This window comes from Pongo pygmaeus, chromosome 12 (assembly GCF_028885625.2).
Source record: "Pongo pygmaeus isolate AG05252 chromosome 12, NHGRI_mPonPyg2-v2.0_pri, whole genome shotgun sequence".
Lineage (NCBI taxonomy): Eukaryota > Metazoa > Chordata > Mammalia > Primates > Hominidae > Pongo > Pongo pygmaeus.
Window position 1 is genome coordinate 124,817,963 of NC_072385.2, and position 22,688 is coordinate 124,840,650.

The 22,688-nt window shown below is 45.9% G+C and overlaps 1 protein-coding gene across 9 annotated transcripts in view; it reads right to left on the reverse strand.

Annotated features, from left to right (window-relative positions):
- ASAP2 (ArfGAP with SH3 domain, ankyrin repeat and PH domain 2) overlaps window positions 1-22,457 on the reverse strand; it is a 198,753-nt gene extending 176,296 nt beyond the window's left edge. For 3 of the 9 annotated variants that reach the window (XM_063648982.1, XM_063648979.1, XM_063648978.1), the window contains exon 1: window positions 22,004-22,442. In XM_063648982.1, the coding sequence (XP_063505052.1) occupies window positions 22,004-22,162 (159 nt within the window). In that variant the 5' untranslated portion in view covers window positions 22,163-22,442. Of the gene's footprint in view, window positions 1-22,003 lie in introns of all 9 variants that reach the window. The other 6 variants (XM_054474437.1, XM_054474424.1, XM_054474433.2 and 3 more) reach the window with 5 other exon arrangements.
- Window positions 22,458-22,688: the final 231 nt, after the last annotated feature.

Here is a 22,688-nt window from a genome sequence, read left to right on the forward strand (position 1 = left end):
CCACTTTCCGCCCCTAGCCTTCAACTGCCAGATCCCTACGTGGTAACAAGGCAGGCGCGGCTTTCGGAATGGAGCCCGGCAGCACTTCCTCCTGAGATGCCGGATCTTCCACCTCTGGGGAGTTGGCCCGTGAGGGGTGCTTGAAGCTGCTGGAAATGTCACAGAAATTTGGCAGGAAACAGGACTATCAACACACTTCACCATTGTGACAATAAAACTAAAATTTCAGTTATATAGCATTATTTAGGAAGAGTGCCGTTCATAATTTCTTGGCCAACTGAGCAGCATACATTTACATATATTAGGAATCACCAGAAATAATTTGCATGTGGGTATGCCAGTTCACATACACATTCTGCTGTCCCTTGAGAGTCTGAGAAATTCAATGATCCAGAGGCCCCATAGTTTCTTGCCTCTGTGACAGCCAGATGGAAAGAGACCATTCATTTGTATATCACACATGAACTCTGCTCAGGAAGACGGGGGCCGCGCACTCTGCCAAGCATAACAAAAATACATCAACTATCAGCTCCCAAATGGGTTTACTCCTCCTGTGGCCACCCAATCACTCTTCCCCAAAGAAAGAGACCAAAGACCAAATATCAAAACATAGCAACCAAAAGGAATGAGAAAAAAACAGGGAATGTGATTATAGACTCAAAGACTGGGAACCACTTAGCCATCATCTCAAATCTTTCTCTTCTCAAGGATAACACCAAGTGAGTAGGCAGGATGTGAAAAAAAAGAAATATGCATTGTAACTGGAATACTCACCATGACAGATGACATAAGTATATTTTTAACACTGAAGGAAGATATGATTCTCTCAAAAGGATGATTCATTCCAATGATAAATAATTCAAGATTATTACTTCTCCAAGGTTAGATGGCCAAAGAGTATGTCCTTATCAACCATACACCATGAATTATGTCTCACGCTAAAATTTCAGGATTCTTAAAACCTCATATTAAAAGATTCACCCTCATTCCATTTAAATTATAATTATAGACACATTCATAATGTTATCTAGACTATACTCTCCAATCTCGCTGCTATTATCTGGTTATTGTGAATAAGCAGTACCTTTTGCTGGAACAGCTAATACCACTAGTATTAACAGTAACCGGTACTATTAACTCTCTTCTGATGTAACATGCAAATATTTCTAAGTTATCTGTCCTCACTAGTCATTTCCAAAGACAGTAACATGCAACAAACAATGCATATACAAACGTTGAAATCCCTTTCCAAATGGAGAGGCTGGTCAAAGAAGTTTCTAAGCATATAGAATCTTTGTATATGCACGTGTACTCACAAATACCTTACCCACATATTTTTTTAACTCAATAAAACGGTTACTGAGGACCTCCCAAATACTCAGCTGGTTCTGGGTTACAGAAAGATCGTTCATTGAACAAGAGCTGTAAGATCCTGGTTAAAGTCTCAGGGCTACCACTTACCAATTATCTTATTTTACTGAGCTGTTAAACCTCTGTGATGCTGTTTCTCAGCTATAAAATGTGCATGAGCCCTGTCCCACCCAAATAGCGTTTGAAAATAGCCAAGTATAAATACAAATGAGAGCTTATTTTAAAAAAAGAAAAAAGAGATCCTGCCCTCAGGAGTTTGCAGTTTGGTTTTAGGAAATAAGAACACAAACACAGGAAACAAGTCCACCGTGCAAATGGTGAACTTGCTTTAGAGGAGGCTCACTGCTGAACAACACTGAGGGAGAGTCGGCACAACACTCATGCATCAGGCGCTGCAGGGCACAGGGGCGCACAACCCCAAGTCCCCCCTCTTCACAGAGCACATGCCCTTAGGATTAGGGGCTGAGGGTACAGCAGAGGCCAAGTGCCCTGAAAACGTCGGAAGTGGGGATAATGGAGGAAGTGGAGACAATGGAGGCTGCTAGTGAGAAATGAAGACTTCTCAAGCACAGCAGGGCTGGAGACGCTGGATGGCAGATGAGCAGGATTCCAGATCCACAGGAGAGGAGGATCTGAAATACCCTCTCACATATACTTCCCTCTCGCCAGGGAGCAGGACCCAAACACCTGGACTGGGTCTGAGCTCCCTTACCCTGCTGGCTGGGCGACACCTCTGCTCCACTGACAACAGCCTATCCCAGGCCCATGGTGCACCCCTCCTGGCTGGGCGACACCTCTGCTCCACTGACAACAGCCTATCCCAGGCCCATGGTGCACCCCTCCAGCATGCAGGAGAAGGGAATGCCTCCTGACTGACCAAGGGAGCCACCTGCAATCTCTCTCCAGACCTCCCACATTTCTGGTCCCTGGGTGAGTGCTGGGAGAGGGATCACACACTGGTGATGTTAGGCCAGGGAAGAGCACACCGTTTGCTAGACTGCTGATGCTTTCAGTGGACGGACAGCATGTTCTTTGTTTTTCCAGGCTCCCTGTGACCTGTTCCCCAAGTCCTCCCTTCCAGGGCTTAAGAGGGAAGAAGTGACACAGGACAGTCCTCCCCACGGCAGCCTGAAAGGACCTTTGTGCAGAGGCCAGCATCCAGAGCAGGACAACCTCAGCGCGGCTTCCTCCCATCTCCCCCTTTACCACAAAGCCCTTCAGCAAGCTGGACTTTAAAATTACAGAATCCCCAAGCTGGAAGGTGCCCTGGAAGTCATTAAGGAACATCTTTAGATCAAGAAATGAGGCAAAGGTATTTGGGGAAATAAAAGCTCAAGAGGGGCGGAAAGTAGACCCATGCTGAGTTCTGCATGGCCTCAGGGAGGTGACCCCACTCCCTGCAATAGGCATTTTGGCAATTACTATGCATAAGGGTATACAGCCATACAGTGTGCTTTACAGAAAACAGACACTGAATGAATAAATAAGTGGGTGCTCTTTTATTTGTAAATGGTAGATTCCTTAAAAGTAGAGATAAGATTGGATTTTTAAGAGTTTTATTATAACGTTGATTTCTGGTGTACAGCATTATCGTCTACGTGGCCAGCCAGCTGTGGGACTTCAAACAGCCGACCTTCTGAGCCCCTCTCACATGCCCCAGGGTGAGACTGGCTCGCATGAGGCAGCACACAGGACACAACCTCCGCCTTCAAGGAGCTTATCCCATGTCATCTCCTCCCTGGCAGAACCATTGTTTCTCCTTCCCTCCAGCTCATGGGCGCCTTCCAGGCAGGAACTCTGCAGAACCCACGGCCTGGTATGGAGCAGTTGCTCTATGAAAGGAGGAAGGGAAGGGGGAAGGCCGGCCTGAGCATGCCAACCACACACCAACCAACCCTGGTGACAACACAAACTAGAAGATGAGGAGGTGCCACTTAACTTCCCTGGAATACGTCCCTTCCTTTGTATTCCCAATGCCCTAATCCAGACCCCTACAACCACCTCCCACGGCAGTGGCCAATGCTTCCTATTGGTCTCCCTGCCCCTAACCTTTCCAGCCTGCTCCATCTCCCCCAGGATCCCAAACCACGCCAGGCCAGGCTTCCTAAGCCCAGCTATGCTCATGTCACTCCCCTACGCAAAAGCCCTTAATATTTCCCCACAACCTTCTGAATCAATTTCCAACTGACATGCTCAGCCCTCCATAATCCAGCTCTGACCCACCTGGTCACCTGGACTTACTCATGACCTCAGAGGTAAAATCGGGACCACAGAGGAAAAGGTGAAAGCACTTGCTTTCATTTAATATACATTTCCTGGGGAAGAAAAGGCTGCTTCTACCAGCAGCAGGTCCCTGGGTCACCACAGCAAGCAGAATGTCTAAACAGGGCCATGCGTCCTACAGACCACTAGACAAGTGTCTTTAAGGTTCCTCACAACTCAGTATTCTGGCCCAGCTGAGACAGACTCTGGGACACAGTAGATCTGTGAGACAGATCTACCCACTCAGAGCTCTAACCAGGGTTGGGACAACTTTTTCTATAAAGGAGCAGATGATAAATATTTTAGACTTTGCAGGTTGCATATACATGGTCTCTGTTGCATCTTCTTCTGAGATTTTGTTTACAACCCCTAAAAACCATAAACACCATTTTTAGCTTATACTTTTTGCATACAAAAACAGGCTGGAGCTTTGCTGACCCTGCCCTGGCCAAACAGGGACAACCCTGGGTACCCTGAACCCCATTTGCAATGTTCCAACTTATGCACCTTGACTCAAGCTAGCCCTCCCATGCCCTCCTTTAGTGAGACTCTCGCTCTACAGAAGATAAGAGAAGCCAGGACCACAGCCCAGCATGCAAGGAGCCTGACAGCTGTGGGCATGACCACCGTGCTTCCCAGATGTAGAGCACTCTGCTTCTGAGCACAGACATCCCAGGTCTTTCCCAAAGATGGATCAATGGATGGACAGAGATGGATAAATGCACAGATGGATGGATGCATAAAAAAGGGCACACAAAGTCAGTCAAAAACTGCTTCAAGAATTCAGAAACGAAATTTGTTCTGATAAATGAGGAGCATTAGGGAAGGTTCTACAGAAGAAAAGATATGATTATGTTTTTCAAAGAAGAAATCAGATATTAATTGGGATGGTTTATAGAGTGGAGATTTCGATCATCCTTAAAATATTTTCCCGCTTCTCTAGTTGTTTCAAAGGATGACACGACAACCTTGATTTTGCAAACCAAAACGGATTTCCAGGCATACAGCAATCCTTTGAAAGAGAAAGGTATGAAATCACAAAATCAACAAGATTAGCTGGACCTTGACAATCAACATTTTCTGAGAATTATGTATGCTAGGCATCATGTTGGGATTCAAAGAGAAGTAATACCTAGTCCCAACCCTAGGCACATTCAGTCTGGTATGGGGGTTCCAGAGGAAAACTAAGAACTGCAAACAGGGGGATCTCTGGATTTGGAAGCTTTCTGACCCCAAAAAGGAAGCGCCAGAGTATTCGGAGGTCAAGCAGGAAGCCTCTTGCTCAGCACCAGTCACTCACTAGGCAATCCTCCCTTCCCTCGCACTGCTCAGCAATGGTTGTCCTCACATTAGGCTATGTGTCCCAGAAAATTCCACCAAGGCCCAAATTCCATACTAAATGCCTCATTTGGGCCAATATTAAATGAAGGAATTGTTCTACAGAAATTAATTTTCTCAGTGAACTCAAGCTCATCAAAATTTACAAAGCAAAGTTCAAAAACTATTTTCATGGATACTATCCTCAGTGGATTACGTGCATCCTAGCGCACCAAATCAGAGGACGCTGATTTTGACTATTCTTAATGACCAACCTAACATCAACAAACACGCTCTGCTGTGGCTTAGTGAGACCTGCAGGGATTCCAGAGTAGAAGGGGGCCCCACCCTTCTGAGCTGGTCTAACTCCTCTCTTCCCCTCCCTCCCATTGGCCTCAGCTGTAGGGCACTGGGTCTCTGCTGTTCCTATTTCACTACATGGTCTTTTCTGGAAGCCCGAGGATGACATGGCCCTGAGCTACAGGGAAACAAAATGGGCTATAATTTATAGTAGCTTACTTTCTACTTCATTGCGGGTCATTTTGTTTACTTCCAGGTCTAATGCACGCCCTATGGCTGCCAGGTTATTCCAGCTAATAGTACATTTTCCTTTGGAAAAAACAATTAACAAATTTCTGAAACACACATTTGCTGACACTGTTACTCCCTAATTCACACCAAAATCTAACAAAGCTTCAGAACCCTACAGCATTTCATGGCATATTAGGGGCAAAAATGAAGCCTGCATGTTCCAGATAAGGCCTTACTGGCTTAGTATACAGATGCTTGAAGGATCCAAGAAGGTTCATAAATTAAAAGAGCAAATAAAACAGGGCCCTTAAGAGATTTCCTATCAGCTATGACTAAAGCAATTTTGTCATAAGATCAATCAAATCTCCTTCACTTCGCTTTGACCATAAAGAGAACTGTGCACTTCGAAAATTAAGCTCCTTCCAACATTGCTATAGAAGATAATAAATCATTTTTAAAATATAGGACAATAAATCCAGTTCTAGAAAATTGAGGGGAGTCAGAGTGGCAGGAAAGGAGGCCAACTTTAAATGTCATCACCAAAGCAGTCGCTTGCAAGTGTGACTTGAGAGACGCAGGAAGGCCTCTGCCTAAAATCCCAAATTAAAGTGGGACTCTTGAGTCTCCTCTGGATGGAATAGGATCTTTTAAAGAGAAAACACAGGCCTTGGAGGGTCTGGAAATAGACCAAGGCAATGAAAGTCAAGAGAAAACGAAGAGGGAAAAAGTGAGGAAGAGAGGAGAATTTTAAGCTTTGGACACTGATTAGGTTCCAGCATAAGCATCCTGGTCCCCAAGGAAAAGGTGGGACCAGGAGTGTAGACAATGGAAGGAAGGAAGATGGAAAAGGTGAAGGGCCATTTCTCCTATCCATGATTTTTACTGTGGGTGATTCCTGCTAGTGAACACACCCACCGGCACCTCTTCCAAATCAAAAGTATGCAACCTGGCAGGCTACGACCAAGGCAAACCAAAACTACGGGTTCTGACAGCCCAATGCTCCAGTAGTAAACACACCTCATTCCTATTTGCCAAAAAACAAAAACAAGAGAATTTACAAGGTGAAAAGAAAACCAGGAATCTCAATAATTACCTTTTGTCAAGAAGTGAGCAGTCTCCTGTGGGGACCAAATCAAGGCAATGTTGATAGAAAGCAACCAAAACACCAGCCACATTCACCAGCAGAAACAACAGCTTGGAAAAGGTTTGCTGTTGCAGAGAACACACGAGGCCTGGCTCTAAGCCTCCTGAGTGACTACCAAGCACCGTGGCCAGACAACGCAAATATCTAAAACCCATTTACAAAAGCAAAACCATTTCCACTAACTTCCTTTGCAACTAAAGACCAAGCGAGCAAATCTTCCTATTTTCTCAACATGCCCAGAGGCCAAATAAAGAATAAAACAAATTAAATACAAGAAACTGCAGCTTACATGAAAACTGATTTTTAATACTGAAGTTAATCAATAAAGTTACTGAGCACCTATTCTGTGCAAATCATTGGGCATTTAAAGATTAAGAACTGATCCAGCAATCAGATAAGAAAAAGAAATAGGCCAGTGCGGTGGCTCACGCCTCTAATCCCAGCACTTTGGGAGGCTGAGGCAGGCGGATCACGGGGTCAGAGACCACGGTGAAACCCCGTCTCTACTAAAAATACAAAAAAAAAAAATTAGCCGGGCGCAGTGGCGGGCACCTGTAGTCCCAGCTACTGGGGAGGCTGAGGCAGGAGAATGGCGTGAACCCGGGAGGCAGAGCTTGCAGTAAGCCGAGATGGCACCACTGCACTCCAGCCTGGGTGACAGAGTGAGACTTCGTCTCAAAAAAAAAAAAAAAAAGAAAAAGAAATAAAAGGTGCCCAGCTTATTAAAGAATAAACAAAACTGTCTCTTATTTGCAGATGATATTTTGCATATTAAAAATCCTAAGGAATACACATATACACAAAACTATAAAAGCCAATAAACAAATTCAGCAAATTGTAGGCCATAAGATTCAAGAAGTAACTGTATTTTTATACACTAGCAATGAATAATCCAGAAATGAAATTAAGAAAACAATTCCACTCACATCAAAAAGAATAAAGTACTTAGGAGTAAATTTAACAGAAGAAGTGTAAGATTTGTATGTTGAAAACTACAAAACATTACTGAAAGAAATTAAAGACAAGAAAATGAGGCTGGGTGCAGTGGCTCATGCCTGTAATCCCAGCACTTTGGGAGGCCGAGGTGGGCAGATCACATGAGGTCAGGGGTTCAAGGCCAGCCTGGCCAATAGGGTGAAACCCCGTCTCCACTAACAATACAAAAATTAGCCGGGTGTGGTGGTGGGGACCTGTAATCCCAGCTACTCGGGAGGTTGAGACAGGGAGAATTGCTTGAAGCCAGGAGGCGGAGGTTGCAGTGAGCCAAGATTTCACCATTGCACTCCAGCCTGGGCAACAGAGGAAAATTCCATCTCAAAAAAAAAAGAAAAGAAAAGAAAGTGAAAAAAACTCCCAAGTTCATAGACAGAAGATGTTATGATAGATTGTTAAGATGTCTATACTCCCCAGATTGAACTACAGTGTCAACATAACCTCGATGAAAATCTTAGCTGGCTTTTTTGCAGAAATTGAAAAGTCGATCCTAAAATTCATATGGAAATGCAAGGGACCCTCAACAGCCAAAACAATCTTGGAAAAGAAAAACAAAGTTGGAAGCCTCATACTTCCTGATTTCCAAACATACCATAAGGCCTACAGTTAATTAAGGCTTTATGGTACTAGCATAAAGGATAGGCATAAAGACCAATGGAACCGAAATGAGGGTCCAGAAATAAATCCATATATCAAAAGTAAATCAATTTTTAAAAAGGATGCCAAGAGAATTCAAGAAGAAAAGAAAAGTCTTCCCAAGAAATGATGCCGGGACAACTAGATATATCCATATGCAAAAGAATGAAGTTGGACCCCTACCTCACATCATATACAAATATTAACTCAAAACGGATCAAAGACCTAAATGTAAGAACTGAAACTATAAAACAGAAGAAAATATAGGTGTAAATCTTTGTGATTCTGTATTATGCAACCAAAAGAAAAATGACTATTCTGGATGTCATCAAAATTAAAAACATTTGTCCTCCGAAGGACACCATCAAGTGAGTGAAAAAAACAATCTACAAAATGGAAATTATTACTAGCAAATTATATATCTGATCTGGGTCTAGTGTCCAGATTACAACTCAACAATAAAAAGACAAATAATCCAATATAAACATGGCAAAGGATTTGAATAGATAGTTCTCCAAAGAAGATACACACAGCCATGGGCATATAAAACAACGCTCAAAATCATTAGTCATCCATCAGAGAAACACAAATCAAACCCACACTTCACACCCACTAAGATGGGTGTAATAAAAAAGACAACCAATAACAAGTGTTGTCAAGGATGTGGAGAAATCGGAACACTTACACATGGCTGGTAAGAATGTCAAGTGGTGCAGCCTCTTTGGCAAACAGTTTGGCAGCTCCTCAAAAAGTTAAACTGACTTTAAAAAGTTTAAGTTCAAAAAGTTTAAAAAGTTAAAGTGACTTAGCAATTCCACTCCTAGGTATATACCCAAGAGAAATGAAAACATATGTCTACACAAAAACTTATACAAGAATATTCACAGGATTATTCACAATAGCCTAAAAGTGGAGGCAACCCAAATGTCTATCAACTGATGAATGAATAAACAAAATGTGTCATACACATATGATAGAATATTATTCAGCCATAAAAAGAAATAAAGTACAAATCCATGCTATGATTTGGATGAATCTTAAAAACATTAGTCTACATAAAGGAAGCCAGACACAAAAGGCCACATACTGTATGATTCCATATATGAAACGACCAGAATAGGCAAATCCATAGACAGAAAGTAGATGAGTGACTACCAACGACTCGGGTACAGGTGACTAGGGAATGATTCCTAATGGGTATGGGGTTTCTTTTTGGTGATGAAAATGATCTGGAATTAAATAGTGGTGATGGCTACACAACTTTGCGAATACACTAAAAACCTCTTAGTTGGACACTTTAAAATGGTGAATTTCATGGTATGTGAATTATATCTCAATTTTTTTTTTAAGAAAAAGCAACAACAATAAAAAATAAGTTTCTCAGGATACTATAGAAAGGTTTTTTCAAAAATAAATAATTCAACTTGAGGATATGATTCAGCAACGATGTTGTCTTTTCAGGACTATCAACTAGCCATTCCTGGCTGATTTTTGTTCCTATAATTTATTCCAGGGACTTTTCACATCCAGTATACATGAATACAAAGAACTACGGAATTTTTGGGTCAGGGAGGATGGTCAGAGAACATCCAGTCCAAATCTCTCATGTTAGAGACCAGATACACAGTTAACTGGCTCAAGGTCACAATAAGGTGACCTTACAACTCCAATCCGACTCTCCTAACCCCCTGGCTAGGTCTTTCTGCTCCACAACATAAACAACCGAATCACAGGGCAAATGTGAAAATCACTGCTTCACACTAGAGAGCACATCTTCCAATGATGAGAACACTGGCTCCCCCCAAAATCTAGGAAGCTCACTGGATATAAAATCAGTATTTTCTTAAAGTTCAACAGTCCACATTACTCAATGACCACAAAACCCCGTGATCATCACTAACACAACCTGCTTTTCACCAGAGAAGCAAAGCACAACAAAGTTTTAACTAAGAGACCAATGAAAGCAGCAAAGACTGCAAAAAATACTGCTCTGAGGCAAGACGGATGGCAAACAACACAGCCTCATTTGGCCCAAACTCAAACCGGCAAGGCACCCATTGGGATTCCAGCTCAAGTACCAATCACCACATCAACTCCAGTGATATCTCCAAGGAGGGAATCTTTAAAGAAGGGGATGAAAGAGGTAACGTTCACTCTGAGCTCTAACTTCTTGAAAAGTATAAATATAAATAGTCAAGATAAAGAAAAAAGCAGACATGATAGCCAAAAAAAGCAAGGGTGGCAAGAGGCAGGGGAAGTGTTGCAGACAGCAGTAGACATGGACAGTCAAGAGCTGGAAAGACTGGACTCATTGCATCCAACCCTCCATGTTACAAATGACGCAACTGAGGCAGGACCAGTGACGTCACCTGCTCCAAGGTCCAAGAGCTGACAACAGATTCAGGCTATCAGGGGAATACAGTACAAAGACTCAACATTCTCCCTTCCTTTCAAAACCTCTCCAAAGTCCTCTGTTAACAGGGAGCTGACTCCTCTCCACCCGACTCTGCCTAGACACACCACATCCATGATTCACCCTTCAGTGGCAGCCTCAAAATACAGATTTGCTGAAACGAAGGGAATACTCTATGGGTCTGGGTGGCTCCTAGTCCTTTTCACACAATGACAGTGTTCTTGGCCCCTCAGCTCTAAGGGGGCCAATCGGTCAAGGTCAAGTTAATAAACACCTCTGATGTTAAGTGCCTCCCCAGGGGTTAGTGTCTGATGACCTCCAGGCAATCACATTCAGCGACAACGGGGACTGCAGGTGATCAACAACCATCATTAATCTGCACTAAGGAAACCCACAGAAACACCTACAGAGAAACCTTCCCAGGCAACAGAGAGCCCAGCAGGAGACTGACAGGTGGGGCATTAAAAAATCAAGAGGAGTGGGACCTCCTCCACAGCACTGGGATTCTTACTCTATCAACTGCCGGTTGTGGGATGTGGAACCTGGAGGCACGTCATTACAGGACCAACCTCAGGACTGTTGAGGGGATCAAATCATCAGTTTAAAACGCAGCACAGTCCTTAATACAGAATTAAAGCTCAGAGAAATGTCGGCATTGTCATCGTTATTTTTTCATTAAAAAAAAAAAAAAAAGCCGGGCGTGGTGGCTCACGCCTGTAATCCCAGCACTTTGGGAGGCCGAGGTGGGTGCATCACAAGGTCAGGAGATCGAGACCATCCTGGCTAACACAGCGAAATCCCGTCTCTACTAAAAATACAAAAAATTAGCCGGGCGTGGTGGCAGGTGCGTGTCTGTAGTCCCAGCTACTTGGGAGGCTGAGACAGAAGAATGGCGTGAACCCAGGAGGCGGAGCTTGCAATGAGCCGAGATCATGCCACTGCACTCCAGCCTGGGCGACAGAGCGAGACTCCGTCTCAAAAAAAAAAAAAAAAAAATTCTAAGAAGAACATGATTTCTTCTGAGAAGCTGGGGAAAGAGGTCCCGACAATCCTGACTGCCTGGCTGGCTAGAATCGTAAAAGACAAGGGAATTCATCATGAGGGAACTGTCTTCATCAACCGCCTGATTTTATTGACAAAGCCATCTTCAGCATGGAGTGGAAAAATGACATTGTTAATAACACTGTTAGCAGGGAAGGCCTCCTGCCAGGGTGTGAGCAATGCCCCTGGCCACTCTGCTCTGCGGGGCTGGGCATGTCAGCAGAGCAGTGAGGAGAGGAAAGAAGAACAATTTCTGCAGCAAGGAGGACAGATGAGGCAAACAGGAAACAAGAAGCAACAAGGATTTGCCAGAAGCACCCACTCAAGCAATACAATAGCTGCAAACTTTCTAACACTAACAGCAAGGGAGGGTGTGCTGGCCACAGAGGCTGCAACACCAAGGGCCTTGGTGGGCACAGGCTCTACAGAGGCTGTTGGCTGCTAAAAGAAATAGCAGACTCTGGTTTCAAAATGCTTGATTTGAATGAATCCTGGCTTCATCACTTCCAAGCTCCATGAACTTGGTAACGTGGCCTAATTTCGCTGGACCCTATAGCATTTTGGTAATAACCGAGTTAATAGTTGATATATGTAAAGAATTTAAATCACGTCTGGCACACAGTAAGTACCCCATAAATGTTAGAAAAAACAAGGGGGAGGCTGGGCATGGTGGTTCACGCCTATAATACCAGCACTTTGGGAGGGCAAGGCAGGAGGATCGTTTGAGTCCAGGGGTTCAAGACCAGCCATGACATGGTGAAACCCTCTCTACAAAAAATACAAAAATTAATTAGGGGCTGGGCATGGTGGCTCACACTTGCAATCCCAGCACTTTGGGAGGCCAAGGTGGGTGGATCACTTGAGGTCAGGAGTTCAAGACCAGCCTGCCCAACATGGCAAAACCCCATCTCTACTAAAAATACAAAAATTAGCTGGGTGTGGTGGTGGGCACCTGTAATCCCAGCTATTCAGGAGGCTGAGGCACAACAATCACTTGAACCTGGGAGGCAGAGATTGCAGTGAGCCGAGATGGCACCACTGCAGTCCAGCCTGGGTGACAGAGTGAGACACCGTCTCAAAAAAAAATAAAAAAATAAAAATTAAGCAGGCATGGTGGGGCACACCTGTAGTCCCAGCTACACAGGAGGCTGAGACAGGAGGATCGCTTGAGCCCAGGAGGTCAAGGCTGCGGTAAGCCAAGATCACACCACTGCACTCCAGCCTGGGCAACAGAGCCAGACCCTGTCTCAGAAAAAAAAAACAAAAAACAAAAAAAACACTATCAACTGACACTGACTTCACCCACACTCTGGATATCCCCAACACACTCTTGCAGCAGCAGCAGCATTTCAAATCCATACCCTCACTGAAAATAACACACACTGCAGTCTCCCTTAAGATTCCGGGTAGGTGGTGCCCATGAATCTTCTGGTGCTTCACAATGGAACTTGCCCTGCAGAGTCAAGGGCAGTACATGCTGTGTGACACACACAAGAAAGGCACAAATAGGAGAGCTGGGTTGTAGGACCTACCCAGCCCAGAATCCTAATTACAGGACTCAGAAGGTCCAATTTGCAGCTCTGCTGAACTCCTGAGGCATGCACAAGTATATGAACTAACCTGTGGGATCAGATGAGAAGCTGCCAAGCCATAACCCTGAAAGAACAGAGGGCACCCCACGGATGTAAAACCACAGTGGATGGCTCCCTGCCAAGGGTGCTTCTGAACACCTTTAGCGCCTCATAATTCTAACACTGGCCTAGGGTGCAACTCTTCTCAGCTAGACTCTTAGAACCAATTCATGGCAATGACAGTATAATAATTACGAAATACAATAATTATATTTAACAAACAGAGTGGTTAAAGAATCCATCACTCCAAAAAAAAAAACTAGCTAAACAAATCTTACCACCAAGCCTGGAATTCTCAGTCTGAATTCAGGGGGTCCATAAACTTGGATTGGAAAAAAATAATTTATCTGTATTTTCATTAGGGTCTAAGTAAAATTTATCATATCTTTCAATTACAAATGTAAGCAACACATGGTAATATTATCAATACTTGCAATAAAAGATATGAATATTACATTATATTTATTAGGAATATCTTGTATTGTTTATATTCATCAATACCTCAAAATTAAGGTATTTATTAGACCCACCAGTAAATCTTGTTATTAAATGCTTTAGTAAAGAAGCATTATAAGCACGGCAAAAATTTTTAACATATTCTGCTAACTGAATTTCAATATACAGTCGTGCTCCACATAATGACATTTCAGTCAACAATGAACCACACATACGACCTCTCATAAGATTATAAGAGGGATTTTTACTGTCTTTTCTATGTTTAGATACACAAATACCATATACAAGTACTGTAACTGTGTCGCAGTTACCACAGTATTCAACACAGTGGCATGCTGTACAGGTTTGCAGCCTAGGAGCAATAGGCTCTTACCATATAGCTAGGTGTCTACATGCCATCTGGGTGTGTGTAAGTGCACTCTAGGATGTTCACACAACGAAGAAATCTTAACGATGCATGTTCGTCATTAAGCAATGCATGACTGTAATTAGTTTCCTTCGAAATCTTATTTTGTTCTCTGCATTAAAACATTTTTCTGAATAGGCAGACCACCTTCACCAGAGTGTCAAAGGGAGCCATGGCACAAAAAAGGTTAAAAGGATGAAACAGAACTGCACATAAAACATGGGACTATTAAGTGCTTTCTAAGGAAGGAGCTAGTCCTGTTCACTTTTTTTTTTAGATGCCCAGGTCATCCTGTCCACTTTTACATCCCTGGCACCTGGCAGTGACAACATACGGTAGGGGCCCAATGTACATTTATGAGTGAAGAAACTCAATCAGTCAAATCCCTTCATAGAAATGACCATCATCATAAAAATACAGCCCAAGTATTCCAGCTCGGGTTGGTAGTCTGTTTATTCCAAGACATTGTTGACATGATAAAAATGATAATGGTATAAAAGCACCTGGAAAGGCAGCCAGGCGCAGCGGCTCACGCCTATAATCCCAGCACTTTGTGAGGCCGAGGTGGGCGGATCACCAGAGGTCAGGAGTTCAAGACCAGCATGGCCAACATGGTGAAACCCCATCTCTACTAGTAATACAAAAATTAGCCAGGCATGGTGGCAGGCACCTGTAATCCCAGCTACTCGGAGGCTGAGGCAGGAGAATCCCCCTTGAACCCGAGAGGCAGAGGTTGCAGTGAACCGAGATCGCACCATTGCACTCCAGCCTGGGTAACCGAGCAAGACTCCAACTCAAACAAAATAAAAAAGAAAAAGAAAAGAAAAAAAGTACCTGGAAGGGCCCTAGCAATCCACTTGGAGGCCACATTACACAGAAAAGGTGTAAGCAAAGGAGGTAGGTTCATATCACGGAATGTCACCTCTCTTTAGTAGGGAAAGAAAGAGGAGTGTTTGAGGAGCTGAAATGGGGACAGCATCCCAGGCATCTGACAATGCCCTGAAGGATCACCTGCTGTAGTCTGCATAGAAACAGCAGAGGGTCGCGTGAGCAGACCCCTCGGTCCCAGTCTATGCAGCCATGCTTCTCTCTTTCCCTGGGCCCCAGTCTATGCAGCTATGCTTCAATCTTTCCTTGATTGACCCTGGAACTGGTCCCAACACAAGTCCTATAACCAGTCACATCAAGCAGCACAGAGCTGGCCTGGATTCTGACACTAACTAGCTCTAGACAGCATCAGCTTCACCATGGGGATGCTGGAAGGTCTGTTCAGGGGGCTTGGATGAACTGAGCTTGGCTGTTGCCCTGTTTGGGGCAGGAGCTCTGTTGGGTCTACCTCTATGCCACTAGCACACAATAATGACAATCCATCAGTAGGTTTGGACCCCTCTTCTTGTACAATGGACCTCACTCAGGCCACTTACCACCATCCCCCCTGCTACCTCCTCATCCAAGACCCTCTCACCTGGATGACTGCAATAGCCCCTCACCCCGCCACTGGTCTCCCTGTTTCCTTTCATGCCCTGCTAATCTATTTTCCCTAGAACAACCACAGTGAAGTCTTTAAAATGGAAATCGGACCATGTTATTCCCTGCTCAAAACCCTTCAACAGCTTCCCATCACACCAGAACAAAATCCAAATTCCTTCCCCAAGATGGACAAGGCCCTGTGTGACCTGGCACTGCCCACCCCTCTGCCCATCTCTCATCCTTCTCTCCCTCGCCTACTCCTCCCCACACACCCTGACCTTCCTTCAGTCCTTCCATGATCCCGCCCATTGGCATTTCAGGGCCTTTCCCCAAGCTGTTCTATTCCCACATCTTCTGTCGCTGGCTTTCTCTCTGCATTCCAGCCTGCTCAAATGTCACCTCTGCAGAGAGGCTTTTCCTGATTTCGGTTCCCTGATTTCCAGAACCACTTTCTATCCCCATGTTATGCATGACTTTCCTTTACAGCACTTATCAACTGCCTAAGGTTGTTACATAACTGTCTGTTTATCAGTGATTATCAACCCTATTTGGGAGGAGGCTTTAAAAAATGCCAAGGCTCCAGGCCCCACCCAGACTAATTTAAGTCAGAATTTTAGGGAGTGGAGCCAGGCAGCTCTGCTTCACAAATGCCCAAGCAACTCCAGTGTGCAGCCGGGGTTCCGTCTAGAACAGTGCTTCGCAAGCTCTCACGTGCCTGTGGTGTACGTGGAGATGCTGTAAAAACTGAGGTCCTGGGTGGAACCCGGGGCTTTGCATTTCAGCAAGCTTCCAGGTGATGCCTCTCCCACTGGTTGCTGAGCCAATATGGTAGCCACCAGCCACGTGTGGCCTACCGAGCACTTGCAATATGGCGGCTGAGAGCTGGATTTGTCTTAGGCTGCCTCATCAGACAGTGCGGGCCTGGAATGCATGTATATGCTCCACAAAGGAAGGCACCGGCACCTGGAAACGTGGGGTGCACGGGAAGAATTGAGGATCACTCCAAATTCTTGGTCTGAGCAGCCCTCTAGAGACCAGGTGACTGTGAAAATCCCACCGCAGACACTGAGTTGGCCACCACCTCAGGAGTAGATCAATATTTACCTAAGGCAGGGAGGCAGGTACAGAAGACCATAATGAACCAGCTTAGTGCCTTAGCATTTGGTAACCCACAGGTAACGGCCTGGACTTCAAGACTCAATGGTACGACATCATATAAGGCCCTCCCTCACCACAGCCCCATGCCCTGGGACCACCTGCACCCTTGCACATCCACAGGACTCCAAGCATTCCTACAGATGTGGTCCTCAGATTTTATTGCACTGATTTGTTTACAGGATTCTGTTCCTCTCGCTGGACTGTAGGTCCCTTCAAAGAGAGAACATATTCTTCTTGGTGTTCCATTCCTGCCACCTCACACACAGCCTAGCACACTGAGGGACTCAGGAATCCTGAGTGCATGGCAGGACCTGGAACCCACGAGGAGTGGCATCAGTACTTCTACTATTGAGCCTAAGAAAGAAACTGAATTCAGCATTCACCAGGGGGCAGGGAGGAAGGCTCACATATGAAGAGAAAATGGCTGCTTCCTTAAGTGATTCAAAATTTTCTGAAATTCAAATTTGAGAACACAGTTTAAAAGGTGGCCTTGTTTGACCCATCAAGGCTCACTTCCAAAAACATGAATACTCTGGGCAAGAAGGTGATGTCCTTCTGAAGACAGCAATAATCTGTTCATCTGGGGACTTGGAGGAACTGTTTTTCAAATAAGTCACAAAGGGCTAACATTCAGAATCGCATTCTTGCCAAAAAGCACGTAGCCCTGGTTCTCACTGTCGCTGCTAGGAGGGGTCTGGTCCCATGGACGGCAGGGCCCCTGGGAGCCTGCAGGCCCAGATGCTCACCCCACCCCTGCAGTTAGAACCCTGTGCTTATGACAGCAATGGGACTGCCAAGGTAACCAAGAACAACAAAGTAGAGAATTATGGCTCCAGAAGGAAGTAGATTAAATTTTAATACTTACAAGTCAACATCAAATTTATTTTTAAAACTACATCAATGCCAAATAAGCAAGGCAGAATGGATGGTGCTATAAAGGAGGGTCTAACTAAAAACATGAATATTCCAAATATGTATACAATTTTTCCCTATTTTGAGAATATTTCAAAGTGCCCAGAGGCTCGAAGAAACCAAAAAAAAAGAAGAAAAAAAAGGAACAAAAAACCCTTACTTTTCAAATTTCTGCCACAACCGCTTATTTTTTCCATTATTTCCAAAAGCACAGGGCAGACTCTGGTTGCAGCACCAGACTTTGCTAAGTTTGCTAAAATTGTACAAAATGATGACTTGAACCAGAGAAGGTGGTCAAGTGGAAAATTATAAAACACAGGTATGCTCTCACCAGCTGCCAGGACGACAAACTTTTTTTTTTTTTTGAGACGGAGTTCACTCTTGTTGCCCAGGCTGGAGTGTAATGGCACAATCTCAGCTCACCGCAACCTCCACCTCCTGGGTTCAAGTGATTCTCCTGCCTCAGCCTCCCAAGTAGCTGGGATTACAGGCATGCACCACCACACCCAGCTAATTTTGTATTTTTAATAGAGACAGGGTTTCTCCATGTTGGTCAGGCTGGTTTCAAACTCCCGACCTCAGGTGATCCGCCTGCCTTGGCCTCCCAAGCTGCTGGGATTACAGGTGTGAGCCACCGCACCTGGCCTGACAACAAACTTTTAAAAAATACACATGGGTCACCTGTAATCTCAGCACTTTGGGAGGCCTAGGCGGGCGGATCACAAGGTAAGGAGATCTAGACCATCCTGGCTAACACGGTGAAACCCCATCTCTACTAAAAATATAAAAAATTAGCTGGGCATGGTGGCGGACGCCTGTAGTCCCAGCTACTCAGGAGGCTGAGGCAGCAGAATGGCGTGAACCTGGGAGGCGGAGCTTGCAGTGAGCGGCAATCGAGCCACTGCACTCCAGCCTGGGCGACAGAGCGAGACTCCGTCTCAAAAAAAAAAAAAAAAAAAAAACCACATGGGTTAACAGATACACGGTAGTGTTTCATTCACTCACCCATTCAGCCATTCATCCATTTCCCTGACACTTTCCCCCATGTAAATCCCATCCTCACTCCAAAAACCCTCACTGGGGCCTGTGGACTCACTATATAATCTGGTAACCAATTGTCTGGCAGCTTCTGTGCTGTGTATTATCTTACTAAACCCTCACCACAATCCTCTGAAGTTGACAGGTATTATTACCCAGGCTTTAAAGCTGAGGAAAATGAGAAAATGTTAGGCATCTCACTCAAGTTCACTCAGCTGGCAAGTGGTAGAGCCTGAACTTGAACCCAGGTCAATCTGACGAAGGAGTAATTTAGAGAATGCGGCATTATGAAAAGTAACAGGAGGCAGCATGGCTTCTGAAAACAGCAGGAGCCAAGTTCAAAGTCCACTTCAGAGCTCTATAACCTTCGGCAAATTACTTAACCTCTCTGAACCTCAATTTCCTCACCTATAAAGCAGAGATAAGGACTGAATTCAATACCTGTGAGTTTCATAGTACAGGATAGGGACCCAACAGTTACTATAATAATATTCCAGCAACAAGTATGCAAATCAAAACAGCACATTTTAATTGTAAAATGATTCTTTGGCAGATATAACCTACATTGGAAATAACAGATTCAAAAAGGTTAATCAGTTTAAAATTAGTTTGCTGGCCGGGTGTGGTGGCTCATGCCTGTAATCCCAGCACTGTGGGAGGCTGAGGCAGGTGGATCACCTGAGGTCAGGAGTTCAAGACCAGCCTGACCAATATGGTGAAACCCCATCTCTACTAAATACAAAAAAATTAGCTGGGCATGGTGGCGCATGCCTGTAATCCCAGCTACTTGGGAGGCTAAGGCAGGAGAATCGCTTGAACCTGGGAGGCAGAGGTTGCAGTGAGCCAAGATTGTGCCATTGCACTCCAGCCTGGGCAACAAGAGCGAAACTCCGTCTCAAATAAATAAATAAATAAATAAATAAATATAAAATTAGTTTGCTAGTTCCGTGATTCATTTGTTTAAACATAAGACCAAGAGCTTGCAAATTTTATTTATTTGTTAAATGAGTAACTTTATGTCATGATACCCTCTCATGTTTCGTCTCAGTATGAGAAGATTTTTGTTTAAAACCAAAATACTGTAGACATCAATTGTTATTAAACCATACATAGAACAAGTTTTGGTAATAGAAACGAACATTAGACACCTGGGAAAGAGCATTATTTAAAGAAATCCACATTGATTTACCTCAGAAAGTGAACAACTTTCAAATTTAGTTATAAAACCAAGCTCACACATACCATCATCATAGCATGTATGTAGATTTGCTTAAAGTGAAATAAACCTGAAATGATTTTAATTTTTCCATTTTGAGACTTGAACCAATTCTTGGGCTTAGAAGGCAACATGAAGCAAGCTTGCAATTTAATGAAATGACCAAATCCAGTCTCTTTGTAATCTGCTCAGTAACTGAGCTCTAGGGTAATCTCCTGCACAGCATACAAAAAGAGCTTTGGAATTATACACTGTAAACTAAAATTAATCAGAGAAAGGGTATGCCAATTTTAATAGCAATTCCTGTTTGCTTGGTTTTCCAACATCTGCCAGTGTTAATAATATTTAATTGACAAACTGCAGTGGGGAAAAGCAACAGAACTTTAAACATAATCAAGCTTTCTAAAGAAAGACATCATGCACAATGCTTCCTTCCCTTAAGAAATATTCAGCTACCTTTTTGGTTGCAATCATTCCATAAACATTATTAATGGTGTATTCTCAAAACACCGTGCTTTTTAACTGGCACTTAGGAAAAAATTTCATTCACCCATCCCCATCTGCCTCATTTGAAGGCATCATTTGTAAGCCTTGCTGCTAAAAGTAGAATTAAGTGATCTGGGGAATCACCGAATTCATAGGAAAGGTTTACATGCAGCTCTCTTCCGCCAAATTAAATGGAGAGAAGGAAGGCTACCCAAGCTATATTAACAGGATTCAGAATACTGAATGTTACTTTTGATTCCCTTTTATTGACTGTTTACAGCTACAAAGAAAAAATTTTTCCATTAAGGGAAAACATTCTGGATTTTTCTTTCAAGCAATTCCTAATAGCAGATGCTTTGTTCAAATGGGCAAAAAAAAAAAAAAAAGAAAAAAAAATAACGCCATTGCTTCATTTAAAGCTCTTTGGTGACCCCCCCCCTCATTCCTGCTAGCCCAGGCGTCTTCTGCTAAAACACCTGCAATACCCAATTTTAAAACTGTAACCTGACATCCTGGCCAAGAGACATTTAATCATGGATTCACTATTGCCACACGTGTGACTTGTAAACCTATTCTGAGCCGAGCGGAGTGCTAAGCACTTCACACAGTCTCTGATCCTGGAAAGGATGCATTACTAATCCCGTTTGGTGGGTAAGAAAAGCAGGACTGCAGATGAAGATGTGCCTCAAACCACAGCCAACGGTGGCCCCTGGACTCACAGACTCTGCCCCTTTCCCCACGGCTTTAATTTTCAACCAAGCTTCTTCGTTCCTACGTGTTCCTCTCCCCAGGACCTGGAGAGCGTGCTGCTTAGCAACTCGGCGTGATGACTTTGCACCTTGAAAGCACTTTACTAAAACCAGGCCTTTTCCAGGTTGAGAGGGAAGGGCGGCATTCCGGGTTCAAGCAGGTGAGACCCAGGTAACCGGGGAGCGGCTCCTGGAGGCCTCTTGGACCCAGAAGCGGCGACTCTCACACACCTTGCCCGCAGTTCCTTCTCCGGGCTCGGGTGGAGCGCAGCCAGGCCGCCCTGGCTGAGGCGGGCACGCCTTCCCGGGCAGCCCGGGATGCCCCGGACCCACGGACCCGAGGGTGGGGGCCCTGCGGGGCTCGGGGGCTGCGGCGGGGAGCTCGGAGCTCGGAGCGCGGAGCTGCCCCCGCCGGTCCACTTCAAGAACAAGTTGGTAAGGTCCGCGCCGGGGACTAAAGACCCCGGGCGTCGGCGGGCTGCGGCGGGCAGCGGGATCCCCCGCTCGCCGCCGACCCCGACTCTGGACAAAGTTGGCCGCGCTGCTGGGAAAGGACCAGGCCCGGGAACCCCGCGAGGGCCACGAGGCCGAGAGAGGGGAGGTCTTAAAGAGGCCCAAGGTGGCCATCACCCATCTCCTCCGAGCCACCTAGGCGGGAACAAAGGGCTTCTGTCTCGGGCAGGGTTGGCCCGGCCGCGTCCGGCTTCGGAGCAAAGAAAGTTTTCCCGGGATGCGGATGCGGGAGCGGCGGGCGGGGCTGGGGCGCGGGATACCTGCGGCCGGAGCCGCCGCGCAGGCCGCCTCACCTCCTCGATGGCCGCCACAGTGTTCCGGCACTGCGCCGTGCGGGTGGTGAAGCTGGAGGCCGTGGGCGCCTTGTAGTCCTCATGGGTCTCGGCCACGAATTCCGACACGGAGATCTGGTCCGGCATCGCCTCGGCGCGAGGGGCGCTGGCGCACGGCCGCAGGGGCGCCGCCGCCTCAACTGCCGCAGCAGGCTCCGACCGCCGCTCGGACACCGCCGCTGCCGCCGCCGCTCCGGCCCGCGGACAAAGGGGAGCGCCGGGCGCGGGAGCCGCGCGGGGCCTGGCGGCGGAGCAGGGGCGGCGCGCAGCCCCGCGCAGCTCGGCCGGTCCGCCCGCCTGCGCGCCGAGGGCTCCGAGTCCGCTGCCGCCGCGTCCTCTCAGAGCGAGCCCCGAGGCGGGCGCGCACAGCCGGCGGGAACTACCCGCCACCCAGCCGCGGGCCCCGACGCCTCCCGCGGAGAGGGGCGGGTCCCGGCCGGGGGCGGCGGCCGGCCGGGCGTGGGGCGGGGCGGCGGGAGGACCGGGCCGCCAATCGGCGCGCTCGCCGCTGCCGCGCCGCCGGGAAGCGGAGCCCGCAGGAAGGAAGGCGGCGCGCGCCCCGGCCCGCCGAGCCGTTCCTGGCCGCCGCGCGCCGCATTGTCTCGGCGTTCCG